Source organism: Poecilia reticulata, chromosome 7, assembly GCF_904066995.2.
Source record: "Poecilia reticulata chromosome 7, P_reticulata-male-v2, whole genome shotgun sequence".
In the NCBI taxonomy this organism is placed as follows: Eukaryota; Metazoa; Chordata; class Actinopteri; order Cyprinodontiformes; family Poeciliidae; genus Poecilia; species Poecilia reticulata.
Window position 1 is genome coordinate 32,956,703 of NC_088836.1, and position 15,324 is coordinate 32,972,026.

The window sequence follows — 15,324 nt, forward strand, 5'->3', positions numbered from 1 at the left end:
TGATCACGTTGAACAGCGTCTCCTCCCGGTAGATCAGGTCAAACAGCTGGACACACACATCATCATCATCATCATCATCATCATCATCAGGGTGTGCAGAACCCGGAGGACTGAACGCTGCCGTACCAGGATGCTGTAGAAGAGCTCATGGACGAAGAGGCCCAGGGTGGAGGTGAGGACGTAGGCCAGGTGGTACAGGAACTCCACATCCATCACCATGGCTTTGTAGCCCATGATGAAGGTCCCGTTGTTCCCCACAAAGCTCACCACAAACACCACCTTATTGATCAGCTGGACACACACACACACACACTTTACATTATTTTGTAAATAATGACACATTAATGCAAAGTTGGCACTTAAATTGTCTCACACACACACTCCTTCATGTTTATGACAGTCAGTCAGTCTCACACACACACTCACACACACACTCCTTCATGTTTATGACAGTCAGTCAGTCTCACACACACACACTCACACACACACTCCTTCATGTTTATGACAGTCAGTCAGTCTCACACACACACTCACACACACACTCCTTCATGTTTATGACAGTCAGTCAGTCTCACACACACACTCACACACACACTCCTTCATGTTTATGACAGTCAGTCAGTCTCACACACACACTCACACACACACTCCTTCATGTTTATGACAGTCAGTCAGTCTCTCACACACACTCACACACACACTCCTTCATGTTTATGACAGTCAGTCAGTCTCACTCACTCACTCACACACACACTCACACACACACACACACACACACTCCTTCATGTTTATGACAGTCAGTCAGTTTCACACACACACTCACACACACACACACTCCTTCATGTTTATGACAGTCAGTCAGTCTCACTCACTCACTCACACACACACTCACACACACACACACTCCTTCATGTTTATGACAGTCAGTCAGTCTCACACACACACACACACACACACTCCTTCATGTTTATGACAGTCAGTCAGTTTCACACACACACTCACACACACACTCCTTCATGTTTATGACAGTCAGTCAGTCTCACTCACTCACTCACACACACACTCACACACACACTCCTTCATGTTTATGACAGTCAGTCAGTCTCACACACACACACACACACACACTCCTTCATGTTTATGACAGTCAGTCAGTTTCACACACACACTCACACACACACTCCTTCATGTTTATGACAGTCAGTCAGTCTCACACACTCACTCACACACACACTCACACACACACACACTCCTTCATGTTTATGACAGTCAGTCAGTCTCACACACTCACTCACACACACACACACACACACACACACACACACACACACACACACACACACACACTCCTTCTAATATTTATTTATTCAGTGATGTGAAAGAAAATCTGTCAGATTAAACCGAATCAGAGCTGCTAATGCTGCTAATCCATTAATCCTGAAGTTGGCTTTCGCTTGGCGCGTTTTGCTGACGTTGAAGATGTTTAGTGTACTAGCTAAATAACGATAGCATCATGGTTGAGTCTAGCATTAGCTTCTGCTAACTACCATGTTGGTCTACCTCATTAGCATTAGCAAAACAAGTGTTTATGGTTAGCACTTTAGAGCTAGCGCTGCTAACTTCCCAGCTAGCGCTGCCCATCACCGCTGCGCCGTCTTACGTTGAGCGATCCGAGCAGGATGAGCGTGTTTCCGATGCCCAGGTGGTAGATGGACCTGAGGATCAGCGCCAGCGTGAGCGGCTGCAGGCCGTACTGCTTGGAGAACAAGCCCAGGACGGAGAGCCCGGTCAGGACCCAGAACAGCATCAGCAGCATGGAGTCATCGATCGCTCCTGAACAGGAAGAGAACGGACCAATCAGAGGGAGCGCCAGCGCTCTTCCTGATGTCTAAAGGGAACGGGACCAGAGATCCACCCACGCACCCTGGCCAGAGTCGTAGGGGTAGAAGAAGGCGATGATGAGGTTGACGAAGACGGCCAGGTTGAAGGAGATGGTTCCCCACAGAGTCATCCTCCTGGAGAACCAGTACAGAACCGGCATACCTGCAACAGACCGGACACGGGCTCAGAGCCGGAAACACCCGGGGATGTTCCCGGCCGGCGCTCCGCTCTCACTCCTCAGCTTCTTCTGCCACTCCATCTCTCCGTGCAGGAACGACGTCTGCTCAAAGAAGTGCGTGACCTTTGACCCCTGCTCGTCCTGCTCCGTGGTGTTGAAGACTCGGAGCTTTGACTCCTCGGTGAGAAACTCGCAGATGGGATGAACGGGAAACACGATCTGCTCCATGCTGCGGTCGTCGCGCACAATCTGGAGAAACGAAGCAGGAAATGACAGGAAGAGCTGGAGAAACTTCAGAATAAAAGACCTGGAACATTTAGAGGGGCATTTTTATTTTTTCTTCTTCAGATGAAAAAACTTTTGGAAGTTTGGGATGAGGAAGCACCTCGATCTGAGCCGTCAGCTGGTCGTAGTATTCCAGAGGATCCTGATCCACGACCTCAGCTGGAGCCGAAGACTTCAACATCTGGGACAGAGGACGGCTCTGGAGGGTCAGCTGCAGGGGCAGAGCGGTTGGATGAGCGGTTGGATGAGCGGTTGGATGAGTGGTTGGATGAGCCGTTGGATGAGCGGTTGAATGAGTGGTTGGACGAGTGGTTGGACGAGTGGTTGGATGAGTGGTTGGACGAGTGGTTGGACGAGTGGTTGGACGAGTGGTTGGACGAGCGGTTGGACGAGAGGTTGGACGAGCGGTTGGACGAGCGGTTGGACGAGTGGTTGGACGAGTGGTTGGACGAGTGGTTGGACGAGTGGTTGGACGAGTGGTTGGACGAGCGGTTGGACGAGCGGTTGGACGAGCGGTTGGACGAGCGGTTGGATGAGCGGTTGGATGAGCGGTTGGATGAATGGTTGGATGAGCGGTTGGATGAATGGTTGGATGAGCGGTTGGATGAGTGTTTGGATGAGCGGTTGGATGAGCGGTTGGATGAGCGGTTGGATGAGCGGTTGGATGAGCGGTTGGACGAGCGGTTGGACGAGTGGTTGGACGAGCGGTTGGACGAGCGGTTGGACGAGCGGTTGGATGAGCGGTTGGATGAGCGGTTGGATGAGTGGTTGGATGAGCGGTTGGATGAGTGGTTGGATGAGCGGTTGGATGAGTGTTTGGATGAGCGGTTGGATGAGCGGTTGGATGAGCGGTTGGACGAGCGGTTGGACGAGCGGTTGGACGAGCGGTTGGACGAGCGGTTGGATGAGCGGTTGGATGAGCGGTTGGATGAATGGTTGGATGAGCGGTTGGATGAACGGTTGGATGAGCGGTTGGATGAATGGTTGGATGAGCGGTTGGATGAGTGTTTGGATGAGCGGTTGGATGAGCGGTTGGATGAGCGGTTGGACGAGCGGTTGGACGAGCGGTTGGATGAGCGGTTGGATGAGCGGTTGGATGAGCGGTTGGATGAGCGGTTGGATGAGCGGTTGGATGAGCGGTTGGATGAATGGTTGGATGAGCGGTTGGATGAGTGGTTGGATGAGCGGTTGGATGAGCGGTTGGACGAGCGGTTGGACGAGCGGTTGGATGAGCGGTTGGATGAATGGTTGGATCAGTGGTTGGATGAGCGGTTGGACGAGCGGTTGGACGAGCGGTTGGATGAGCGGTTGGATGAATGGTTGGATGAGCGGTTGGACGAGCGGTTGGACGAGCGGTTGGATGAGCGGTTGGATGAGTGGTTGGATGAGCGGTTGGATGAGCGGTTGGATGAGCGGTTGGACGAGCGGTTGGACGAGCGGTTGGACGAGCGGTTGGATGAGCGGTTGGATGAACGGTTGGAGGAGCGGTTGGATGAGCGGTTGGATGAATGGTTGGATGAGCGGTTGGATGAGTGTTTGGATGAGCGGTTGGATGAGCGGTTGGATGAGCGGTTGGATGAGCGGTTGGATGAGCGGTTGGATGAGCGGTTGGATGAGCGGTTGGATGAGCGGTTGGATGAGCGGTTGGATGAGCGGTTGGATGAGCGGTTGGATGAGTGGTTGGATGAGCGGTTGGATGAGCGGTTGGATGAGTGGTTGGATGAGTGGTTGGATGAGCGGTTGGATGAGTGGTTGGATGAGTGGTTGGATGAGCGGTTGGATGAGCGGTTGGATGAGCGGTTGGATGAGCGGTTGGATGAGTGGTTGGATGAGCGGTTGGATGAGCGGTTGGATGAGCGGTTGGATGAGCGGTTGGATGAGCGGTTGGATGAGCGGTTGGATGAGCGGTTGGATGAGCGGTTGGATGAGCGGTTGGATGAGCGGTTGGATGAGTGGTTGGATGAGCGGTTGGATGAGCGGTTGGATGAGCGGTTGGATGAGTGGTTGGATGAACGGTTGGATGAGTGGTTGGATGAACGGTTGTATGAGCGGTTGGATGAACGGTTGGATGAACGGTTGGATGAGCGGTTGGATGAGCGGTTGGATGAGCGGTTGGATGAGCGGTTGGATGAGCGGTTGGATGAGCGGTTGGATGAGCGGTTGGATGAGCGGTTGGATGAGCGGTTGGATGAGCGGTTGGATGAGCGGTTGGATGAGCGGTTGGATGAACGGTTGTATGAGCGGTTGGATGAACGGTTGGATGAGCGGTTGGATGAGCGGTTGGATGAGCGGTTGGATGAGTGGTTGGATGAGCGGTTGGATGAGCGGTTGGATGAGCGGTTGGATGAGCGGTTGGATGAGCGGTTGGATGAGCGGTTGGATGAGCGGTTGGATGAGCGGTTGGATGAGCGGTTGGATGAGTGGTTGGATGAGTGGTTGGATGAGAGGTTGGATGAGCGGTTGGATGAGCGGTTGGATGAGCGGTTGGATGAGCGGTTGGATGAATGGTTGGATGAGTGGTTGGATGAGCGGTTGGATGAATGGTTGGATGAGAGGTTGGATGAGCGGTTGGATGAGTGGTTGGATGAGTGGTTGGATGAGCGGTTGGATGAGAGGTTGGATGAGCGGTTGGATGAGCGGTTGGATGAGCGGTTGGATGAGCGGTTGGATGAGCGGTTGGATGAGCGGTTGGATGAGCGGTTGGATGAGTGGTTGGATGAGTGGTTGGATGAGAGGTTGGATGAGCGGTTGGATGAGCGGTTGGATGAGCGGTTGGATGAGCGGTTGGATGAGCGGTTGGATGAGCGGTTGGATGAGCGGTTGGATGAGTGGTTGGATCAGAGGTTGGATGAATGGTTGGATGAGCGGTTGGATGAGCGGTTGGATGAGCGGTTGGATGAGCGGTTGGATGAGCGGTTGGATGAATGGTTGGATCAGTGGTTGGATCAGAGGTTGGATGAATGGTTGGATGAGCGGTTGGATGAGCGGTTGGATGAGCGGTTGGATGAGAGGTTGGATGAGCGGTTGGATGAGCGGTTGGATGAGCGGTTGGATGAGCGGTTGGATGAGCGGTTGGATGAGTGGTTGGATGAGCGGTTGGATGAGCGGTTGGATGAGCGGTTGGATGAGCGGTTGGATGAGCGGTTGGATGAGCGGTTGGATGAGCGGTTGGATGAGCGGTTGTATGAGCGGTTGGATGAGCGGTTGGATGAACGGTTGGATGAGTGTTTGGATGAGTGGTTGGATGAGTGGTTGGATGAGCGGTTGGATGAGTGGTTGGATGAACGGTTGGATGAGTGGTTGGATGAGCGGTTGGATGAGCGGTTGGATGAGCGGTTGGATGAGTGGTTGGATGAGCGGTTGGATGAGCGGTTGGATGAGCGGTTGGATGAGCGGTTGGATGAGCGGTTGGATGAGCGGTTGGATGAGCGGTTGGATGAGCGGTTGGATGAGCGGTTGGATGAGCGGTTGGATGGTTACCATGGAGGAGATGCTCTCCTCGCCCTCCTTGCTGTTCTTGGGCGGCTTCAGGAGGTTCTGCAGAACTTTGTTGTGTCTCGCCAGCTGCCAATCAGAACCTAGCATCAGAACAAACATCTGGACCAATAGGATCGCAGCAGAGGAGTCCGGCAGCCAATCGGGAGGCTGCGTGTGGTCACCTGCTGGGCCAGGATGTAGATGTTGTGTCCCACCTCCCGGGACGACACCTCCACCTCCACCTCCACCTGCTGCTCCTCGCACTCGCCGTCCTGCTGGTACGCCTTCTTGATCACATCCACCTGCAGAGACCGGGCCGGGTCAGAACCAGAACCAGGCCAGAGCCTGGATCTGGACCGAACCAGAACCAGAACAAGGTCAACCTGGATCTGGTTCTGGTTCAGAACAGAACCACTGGGTCCAGACAGACCCAGAACCTGGATCTGGACCAGACCAGAACCATAACCAGGTCAGAACCTGGATCTGGACCAGAACCAGAACCAGGTCAGAACCAGAACCAGGTCAGTACCTGGATCTAGACCGAACCAGAACCAGAACCAAACCAGGCCAGAACCTGGATCTGGACCAGAACCAGGTCAGTACCTGGATCTAGACCGAACCAGAACCAGAACCAAACCAGGCCAGAACCTGGATCTGGACCAGAACCAGGTCAGTACCTGGATCTAGACCGAACCAGAACCAGAACCAAACCAGGCCAGAACCTGGATCTGGACCAGAACCAGGTCAGTACCTGGATCTAGACCGAACCAGAACCAGAACCAAACCAGGCCAGAGCCTGGATCTGGACCAGAACCAGAACCAGGTCAGAACCTGGATCTGGACCAGAACCAGAACCAGGTCAGAGCCTGGATCTGGACCAGAACCAGAACCAGGTCAGAGCCTGGATCTGGACCAGAACCAGAACCAGGTCAGAACCTGGATCTGGACCAGAACCAGAACCATAACCAGGTCAGAACCTGGATCTGGACCAGAACCAGGTCAGAACCTGGATCCGGCCCTCACCAGCTCCCGCGGTCGCAGGTTGAACAGGATCCTCTCGGCGTTCTCGTTGTCATGACGACTCTCCATCAGCGCCAGCAGCAGCTTGGAGGCGTTGTCCTGGCAACAGAAACAGCCAATCAGAGCAGAGGACGAACCAGCTGCTTGCTGCTGCCCTCTGCAGGCAAACAGCTGTAATTACACCAATTTCAATGCATTTCATCTGAGCTTAAAGTCCAACAGAAACCAAAGCCGGGAGGAAAAGAATCAGAACTGAAATCCAAGAGAAATTAAAAGATCTTTGGAGGACAGAACCAGTCAAACACAAAACGTGGTACAGAAAGGCAGAAAACAAAGATTTATAGCCAACGTTGGTGTTTTATAGTACAGTAAAACTTAATCATCTCAAGTTTTCAGGGATAAATTAGATTCAGACAAACATGAATTATTTAGTTCATCATAAGGAAGGAACCTGAAATAAATAAAGCAAGTCTGCGTCATATTTAGTAAATAAGTGCCTTGAAGTAACATAAGTTGTAATTTGGTGATTTATAATAAATATGTTCAAATTGAATATGACTCCAGTAAATGACAGAGATTATTTTACCATTTGTATCAAGTGTCTATGTTTGTATGTTTAGGTCACATTTATTATTTTCTGAAAATCTTTTTTTCTTTGTTTCATTTTCCTACATATGGAGGACAAATCCTGCCAAAATGATATATTTATTATAAAATAAATTGGAAAGTTTTCACTGTTTCTGTTTGGATGCAATATGTGGCACATCAATTATTTCACTAAGCCATTTATTTATTTCTATATTTATTGCTAGTTTTGGCAGGGTCAGTCCTCCGTACTTGCACATGTAAACGTCTCAGGTGTTGTACAGTTAAAATCTACAGACTTGTCATGTCTTTTTTTTAAACTGAGTGCATTTCTAAAAGGTCTGAGTGATTTTTGTGAGAAATCTCAACCTGAAACCGATCAGACCACATCAGAGTATTGGTAAATATTGATCTGTGATCTGCAATCACTGCCGACCCGTTCAGGTGAGACCCGCTGTACCTTCAGCTGCAGGACCATCTCCACCCGGTACCGACACAGCGGGCTGATGTCGTTCAGGATCAGCGCCGTGATGATGTCGATGCCGTTGGACTCGTGAGTCACGATACACGTCTGGAAAACACAGAAATCCACGACAGGGATCAGTTTTCCTGCTGGACTCTGAGGTCTGGAGTCCAGGTCCGAGCCTCGCGACCGTCTGACGGTGGAGTCCTGGACTACAGGCTCGCCGGACCGCTCACAGCGTGAAAAGGCTGTGTGGTCGAACCGACCTGTCCCGTAAGACCGGTGAAGCCGAAGAAAACATGAAATGTGTTGGCCGGGGTTTGGAACGGAAAGAAGGCTAGCAGTTAGCTTCTGAACTGAACTTGTTCTGAAATGTTGGGTCTGACTGCGTGTTGGAGCACCTGGTTCTCCTGGCAGGGGCCCTGGCAGTACTCTGTGAGCGTCTCCAGGGTCTGGACGATCAGGTGGACGTTTGATTCGTTGATGTAGAGGCCCAGCAGGCCCAGCCCGCCGGTGGTGCTTCCACACATGATGTCCAGGAACTGCAGCGTCTCACACACCAGGTTGTAGTTGGTTTTATTGTTCTGGCAACGCAGAAAGTTCTGGAAACACAAAAATCATCAAAACATGAGCTGGCTCATCTCTAACACTGTGATTCTTCTAACAGCCACCAGGTGGTGCTGTGATGGACGGCAGCTGATCATCTGGACCTCCAGTAACTAGAAACAGTCCAGAACATCTTGTTTAATGTGACCCAACCGGACCAGCTGGAGAACCAGAGGAGAACCAATCGGACCTGAGTAGCGGGCTGAACCCGACCCAGGCTGAACAGGAACCAACCTGTTGATCCGGTTCCTTTTGGTTAACGTCAACCAGCACACAGATTCCTGCTGTTTGTTGGTAGTCAGCTTCACTACTGGGACCAGATAACCAACACTTACTGGTCAACTGGTCTGGTTAACTAGCCTGCAGCTACAGTTGGCTAGTTAGCACTGACCAGCCTGCAGCTGACTGTTAGCTACAATTGGCTAGTTAGCTCTGACCAACCTGCAGCTGGTTGTTAGCTACAGTTGGCTAGTTAGCTCTGACCAACCTGCAGCTGGTTGTTAGCTACGGTTGGCTAGTTAGCACTGACCAACCTGCAGCTGGTTGTTAGCTGCAGCTGGTTGTTAGCTACAGTTGGCTAGTTAGCACTGACCAACCTGCAGCTGACTGTTAGCTACAATTGGCTAGTTAGCTCTGACCAACCAGCAGCTGGTTGTTAGCTAGAGTTGGCTAGTTAGCTGACTAACCTGCAGCTGGTTGTTAGCTACAGTTGGCTGGTTAGCTCACCTGCAGCTGGTTGTTAGCTACAGTTGGCTGGTTAGCTCACCTGCAGCTGGTTGTTAGCTACAGTTGGCTAGTTAGCTCTGACCAACCTGCAGCTGGCTATTAGCTACAGTTGGCTGGTTAGCTCTGAGTAACCTGCAGCTGGTTGTTAGCTAGAGTTGGCTAGTTAGCTCTGACTAACCTGCAGCTGGTTGTTAGCTACAGTTGGCTAGTTAGCTCTGACCAACCTGCAGCTGGCTATTAGCTACAATTGGCTAGTTAGCTCTGACCAACCTGCAGCTGGTTGTTAGCTAGAGTTGGCTAGTTAGCTAGGACTAACCTGCAGCTGGTTGTTAGCTACAGTTGGCTGGTTAGCTCACCTGCAGCTGGTTGTTAGCTACAGTTGGCTAGTTAGCTCTGACCAACCTGCAGCTGGCTATTAGCTACAGTTGGCTGGTTAGCTCTGAGTAACCTGCAGCTGGTTTTTAGCTAGAGTTGGCTAGTTAGCTCTGACTAACCTGCAGCTGGTTGTTAGCTACAGTTGGCTAGTTAGCTCTGACCAACCTGCAGCTGGCTATTAGCTACAGTTGGCTGGTTAGCTCTGAGTAACCTGCAGCTGGTTGTTAGCTAGAGTTGGCTAGTTAGCTCTGACTAACCTGCAGCTGGTTGTTAGCTACAGTTGGCTAGTTAGCTCTGACCAACCTGCAGCTGGCTATTAGCTACAATTGGCTAGTTAGCTCTGACCAACCTGCAGCTGGTTGTTAGCTAGAGTTGGCTAGTTAGCTATGACTAACCTGCAGCTGGTTGTTAGCTACAGTTGGCTGGTTAGCTCACCTGCAGCTGGTTGTTAGCTACAGTTGGCTAGTTAGCTCTGACCAACCTGCAGCTGGCTATTAGCTACAGTTGGCTGGTTAGCTCTGAGTAACCTGCAGCTGGTTGTTAGCTAGAGTTGGCTAGTTAGCTCTGACTAACCTGCAGCTGGTTGTTAGCTACAGTTGGCTAGTTAGCTCTGACCAACCTGCAGCTGGCTATTAGCTACAATTGGCTAGTTAGCTCTGACCAACCTGCAGCTGGTTGTTAGCTAGAGTTGGCTAGTTAGCTATGACTAACCTGCAGCTGGTTGTTAGCTACAGTTGGCTGGTTAGCTCACCTGCAGCTGGTTGTTAGCTACAGTTGGCTAGTTAGCTCTGACCAACCTGCAGCTGGCTATTAGCTACAGTTGGCTGGTTAGCTCTGAGTAACCTGCAGCTGGTTGTTAGCTAGAGTTGGCTAGTTAGCTCTGACTAACCTGCAGCTGGTTGTTAGCTACAGTTGGCTAGTTAGCTCTGACTAACCTGCAGCTGGCTATTAGCTACAATTGGCTAGTTAGCTCTGAGTAACCTGCAGCTGGTTGTTAGCTAGAGTTGGCTAGTTAGCTATGACTAACCTGCAGCTGGTTTTTAGCTACAGTTGGCTGGTTAGCTCACCTGCAGCTGGTTGTTAGCTACAGTTGGCTAGTTAGCTCTGACCAACCTGCAGCTGGTTGTTAGCTAGAGTTGGCTAGTTAGCTCTGACTAACCTGCAGCTGGTTGTTAGCTACAGTTGGCTAGTTAGCTCTGACTAACCTGCAGGTCATTGTTAACTACAGTTGGCTGGTTAGCACTAACTAACCTGCAGCTGGTTGTTTTGCTACAGTTGGCTGGTAAACCTGCAGGTCGTTGTTAGGTACAGTTGGCTAGTTAGCTCTGACTAACCTGCAGGTCGTTGTTGTGGTTCTCACACAGCAGCTGCAGGAACCTCAGGATGGGCTTCATGATGGTGACCGCTGGTCCCATCTCCGCCTCCACCTCCCGCTGCTCCTCTGCCTGCTGCGTCGGCATGGCGGCGACGGCCGTCACCGGGGCGATGCCTTGACCGTGAACCATCATATGAAGTCCTCCTGAACCAGGGAGAGCCAGCGATGCGGAACCACCTTTCCAGAACGCCCATCAGTAACCGTGAGTAACTAAACCTGAACCCTGGTTGCTAACCCGCTTCCACCACCACCGAGCTAACCCCTGACCTCAAACTACCGGACATCGTGTAAACCCGCTCACCGGCCTCCAGCTCCTTCTCGTTGGCCTTGTGCGTCATTTCACCAACGTTTACAGAAACCGTCGCCTTAATGTCCATCTGAGCTTCTTTCATCCGGTCATGAAGAACCTTGAAGAACTTCTCCGACTTGTTGTCGCCCATCATCAGTTTGTAGAAGGAGTTCTGCAGACAAACATGAGTTTTTATTCATTTAATTGATTTTTGCTTGATTTCTCCCTCTGCTCTACGTTTCTAGTTTTGCACTACGGCCATCCGGTCCCGGTGAACTCTGCCGCCTCCGCAGATCCAGGTGTGCTACCTGGATCTCCGTGTTGCCTCCCTCCAGCAGACAGATGGCCAGCTGGATGCTCTCCTGGAAGATCTTGTCGTTCTTGGAGCTCATCACCAGGTCGGTGAACAGCTTCGTTCCTCCTTCCCGGTCCAGACGGCACTGGATGGCCGCCACCGCTGCCCGGTCGCGCTCCTGCTCGCCGCCTGGCCCACAAAAACACATCATGAAGTTTCTCAGTCAGCCTGACGAGAACTTTGGGGTTTCCACGGAAACGCTGGTTTCCAAGGAAACGGCAATTTTTTCTCTCAGAATGGGTCAAAGTTAAAACATTAAAGAGTTTTGTGTGAAAACAAATGAAGTCAACAGTTTATTGTTCGTGCAGGTTACACAGATCAATCTGAAGCTCACTGGAGAACCACAGGGCTGTGTGTTTGGCCCACTGCTCTACTCACCAACAGTCTGATGGTGACAGCAGTAATGGCTCCCATTGCAAACAATAATTAAATAAAGTCATGTCTGTGAGGAAATAACAGCATGATGCCCGCTTCACGGCAGACGCTGCCCCAATCCGCCTGTCGACCTCCCGCTCCCTTCTTCCCTCATTATGAACAAGATCCCCAGATACTTAAACTCCTCCACTTGAGGCAGGACGACCCCCCTGACCCGGAGAAGGCACTCTACCCTTTTCCGGCTCAAGACCATGACCTCGGATTTGGAGGCACTGAGCCTCATCCCGGCTGCTTCACACTCGGCTGCGAACCGCTCCAGTGAGAGCTGCAGATCACGATCTGATGAAGCCAACAGGACCACATCATCCGCAAAAAGCAGAGATGCGATCCTAAGGCCACCAAAACGGATCCCCTCAACACCTCGGCTGCGCCTAGAAATTCTGTCCATGAAAGTAATGAACAGAATCGGTGACAAAGGGCAGCCTTGGCGGAGTCCAACTCTCACCGGAAACGAGCCCGACTTACTGCCGGCAATGCGGACCAGACTCTGACACCGGTCATACAGGGACCTGACAGCCCGTATCAAAGGGCCCGGTACCCCATACTCCCGGAGTACCCCCCACAAGGCCCCCCGAGGGACACGGTCGAACGCCTTCTCCAAGTCCACAAAACACATGTAGACTGGTTGGGCAAACTCCCAGAACCCTCCAGGACCTGCTGAGGGTGTAGAGCTGGTCCAGTGTTCCACGACCAGAACCAGAACCACACTGCTCTTCCTGAATCTGAGGTTCGACTATCCGACGGACCCTCCTCTCCAGGACCCCTGAATAGACCTTACCAGGGAGGCTTAAGAGTGTGACCCCTCTGTAATTGGAGCACACCCTCCGGTCCCCCTTTTTAAACAGGGGGACCACCACCCCAGTCTGCCAGTCCAGGGGAACTGCCCCCGATGTCCATGCGATATTGCAGAGTCGCGTTAGCCAACACAACCCTGCAACATCCAGAGCCTTAAGGAACTCCGGGCGGATCTCATCCACCCCTGGGGCCCTGCCACCGAGGAGCTTTTTGACCACCTCGGCGACCTCGTCCCCAGAGATTGGAGAGCCCAACCCAGAGTCCCCAGGCTCAGCTTCCTCAACAGAAGGCATGTTGGTGGGACTGAGGAGGTCTTCGAAGTATTCCGCCCACAACGTCCCGAGTTGAGGTCAGCAGCGCACCATCCCCACTATAAACAGTGTTGGTGCTGCACTGCTTCCCCCTCCTGAGACGCCGGATGGTGGACCAGAATCGCCTCGAAGCCGTACGGAAGTCTGTCTCCATGGCCTCTCCAAACTCCTCCCACGCCCGAGTTTTTGCCTCAGCGACAACCCGAGTTGCATGCCGCTTCGCCCGCCGGTACCCATCAGCTGCTTCTGGAGTACCACAGGCCAAAAAGGCCCGATAGGACTCCTTCTTCAGCCTGACAGCATCCCTCACCGAAGGTGTCCACCAACAGGTTCGAGGGTTGCCGCCGCGACAGGCACCAACAACCTTGCGGCCGCAGCTCCGATAAGCCGCCTCGGCAATGGAGGTACGGAACATGGTCCACTCAGACTCAATGTCCCCCACCTCCCCCGGAACGTGTTCGAAGTTCTGCTGGAGATGAGAGTTGAAGCTCCGTCTCACAGGGGACTCCGCCAGACGTTCCCAGCAGACCCTCACTACACGTTTGGGCCTGAAAGGTCTGACCGGATTCCTAAGTTTTTTATTTATTTTACCTAAATGATTTTTTTAGAAACATATTTGTTACTGAATCTTAAAGTCCTGAGAATGTGGAGAAATGAAAGGTCGACTTTAAGGTCATTGTGTTCATATTTTATATCAAATCAGAATAAAAAAATCTCTTGAATCAAAAAAAATCTGAAAATAAACATCTTAATATTAGAAAATATGAAAGTTAAGAAAACAAAAGTCTGTGAATAATGAAATCAAACTAGCATTTTTTGTGAATTAAAACTGTAGTCTAATTTGTCCTAGCTGAGGGCTGTTAAGAGGCTTTTATTGTGACGGAGCAGCAGGAAGTGTTAGCATCCAGCTAGCAGCCGTACCTGCGGCTCCCAGCTCAGCCAGGTCGTTCTTCTGGTTGCTCTTCCTGTAGGACAGCAGGTAGTTCTGCAGCAGAACTTTACGCAGCAGAATTCCCTGAATCAAACCGGGTCAGAAAGAAACACAGAAAGGATTTAGTGTCGTTTTTAACCAGTGGATATTAATCTGTTTAAACATATTTTTGCTCAGAAGAAGCATCAGAATCACAGAGACTGAGGCTCAGGTTGACCTCTGACCTTTTCATCAAAGTCCAGGGTCCTGATGAGCATCTCCTGCAGCGTCCTCAGCACTTTGATGCACAGCTTCTCCTCTGAGGACATGAGCGCCTTGGTGTGCTGGATCAGCCTGCAGAGCAGACACTGCAGTGAACACCGTTTCCCAGCATGCCTCTGGCTCAGACCCGGCCGACCTACTTGGAGATGAAGCCGCCGGATTCGCAGCGCTGCCGCGCGTCGCTTCCCTCCAGGAACAGCAGCTCGGGCTGGTGCAGGACGTCCACCAGCACCGACAGCTCGGCGTTGACCAGCGGCTTCAGCCGCTCCTCCAGGGTGTTGATGATGTCCTGGGGACGAGACGGGGGACGTCAGAGAGGACATCTGCAGCCGGGAAGCGGCCGCAGTGTCCACCGCGACGGCGGCGGCGGCGGCGTACCTGCAGCTTCTCGATGATGTGCTTGTAGTCGAAGGGGACGGGTCTGGCGCTGCGGGTCGGCGTCTTGTAGGCGGAGCGGTTCAGGGTGCCGACGGCCGAGCTGGACAGCACGTTGTTGATCAGCGCCTCCAGCTCCAGAGGGAGAGAGATGGAGCGGTTCTTGGCTGAAGACGCCCAGAAGAAAACAGAAAACTGTTTTTAGGCCTTAAAGACATTTAGTCAACATTAAAATCTGATTGTTTTTTATCCTTTTGAGGAGAAAAAATGCAGGATTGTGTCGATTTTCCATGAAGTTTGTGAAAAACTGGATGGACTCAAAGAAGGATTTAAAAATATGATAAGTTCAATTTAAGCAGGAGAAATTCCCTCAGAACGAACTCAGGAACTCAGGAATCTGGTCCTCTGGTGTAGAGGTGAGGTCTGAGGTGGGCGGGGCTTAGCGCTACCTGTCAGCGACAGCGTCTTGATGCAGGCCTCCACCTGTCCGCGGTGCAGCGGCAGCAGCCAGGGACAGTCCAGCAGCCGGAGGGACGACTGCAGCAGCTGGACCACGATGGTGTGGTGAGTCTGAGGGAGAGAAGAAGAAACAGCTGAACCG

At 51.9% G+C, this 15,324-nt stretch overlaps 1 protein-coding gene across 2 annotated transcripts in view; it reads right to left on the minus strand.

The window, feature by feature from the left end:
- The window catches only part of itpr3 (inositol 1,4,5-trisphosphate receptor, type 3), a 69,350-nt gene that overhangs the window by 3,658 nt on the left and 50,368 nt on the right, over positions 1–15,324 (minus strand). Inside the window, exons 36-54 of one of the 2 annotated variants that reach the window (XM_081609345.1) lie at positions 15,173–15,293; positions 14,727–14,890; positions 14,489–14,637; positions 14,312–14,420; positions 14,078–14,171; positions 11,569–11,744; positions 11,273–11,432; positions 10,931–11,115; positions 8,291–8,491; positions 7,887–7,997; positions 6,845–6,940; positions 6,004–6,123; positions 5,825–5,908; positions 2,445–2,555; positions 2,116–2,308; positions 1,924–2,043; positions 1,661–1,833; positions 127–291; positions 1–46 (exon numbers count right to left, since the gene is read on the minus strand). The exon at positions 1–46 is cut by the window's left edge and continues 249 nt beyond it. In XM_081609345.1, coding sequence (XP_081465471.1) covers positions 1–46; positions 127–291; positions 1,661–1,833; positions 1,924–2,043; positions 2,116–2,308; positions 2,445–2,555; positions 5,825–5,908; positions 6,004–6,123; positions 6,845–6,940; positions 7,887–7,997; positions 8,291–8,491; positions 10,931–11,115; positions 11,273–11,432; positions 11,569–11,744; positions 14,078–14,171; positions 14,312–14,420; positions 14,489–14,637; positions 14,727–14,890; positions 15,173–15,293 — 2,578 coding nt within the window. Of the gene's footprint in view, positions 47–126; positions 292–1,660; positions 1,834–1,923; positions 2,044–2,115; positions 2,309–2,444; positions 2,556–5,824; positions 5,909–6,003; positions 6,124–6,844; positions 6,941–7,886; positions 7,998–8,290; positions 8,492–10,930; positions 11,149–11,272; positions 11,433–11,568; positions 11,745–14,077; positions 14,172–14,311; positions 14,421–14,488; positions 14,638–14,726; positions 14,891–15,172; positions 15,294–15,324 lie in introns of both variants that reach the window. The other variant, XM_081609344.1, reaches the window with a different exon arrangement.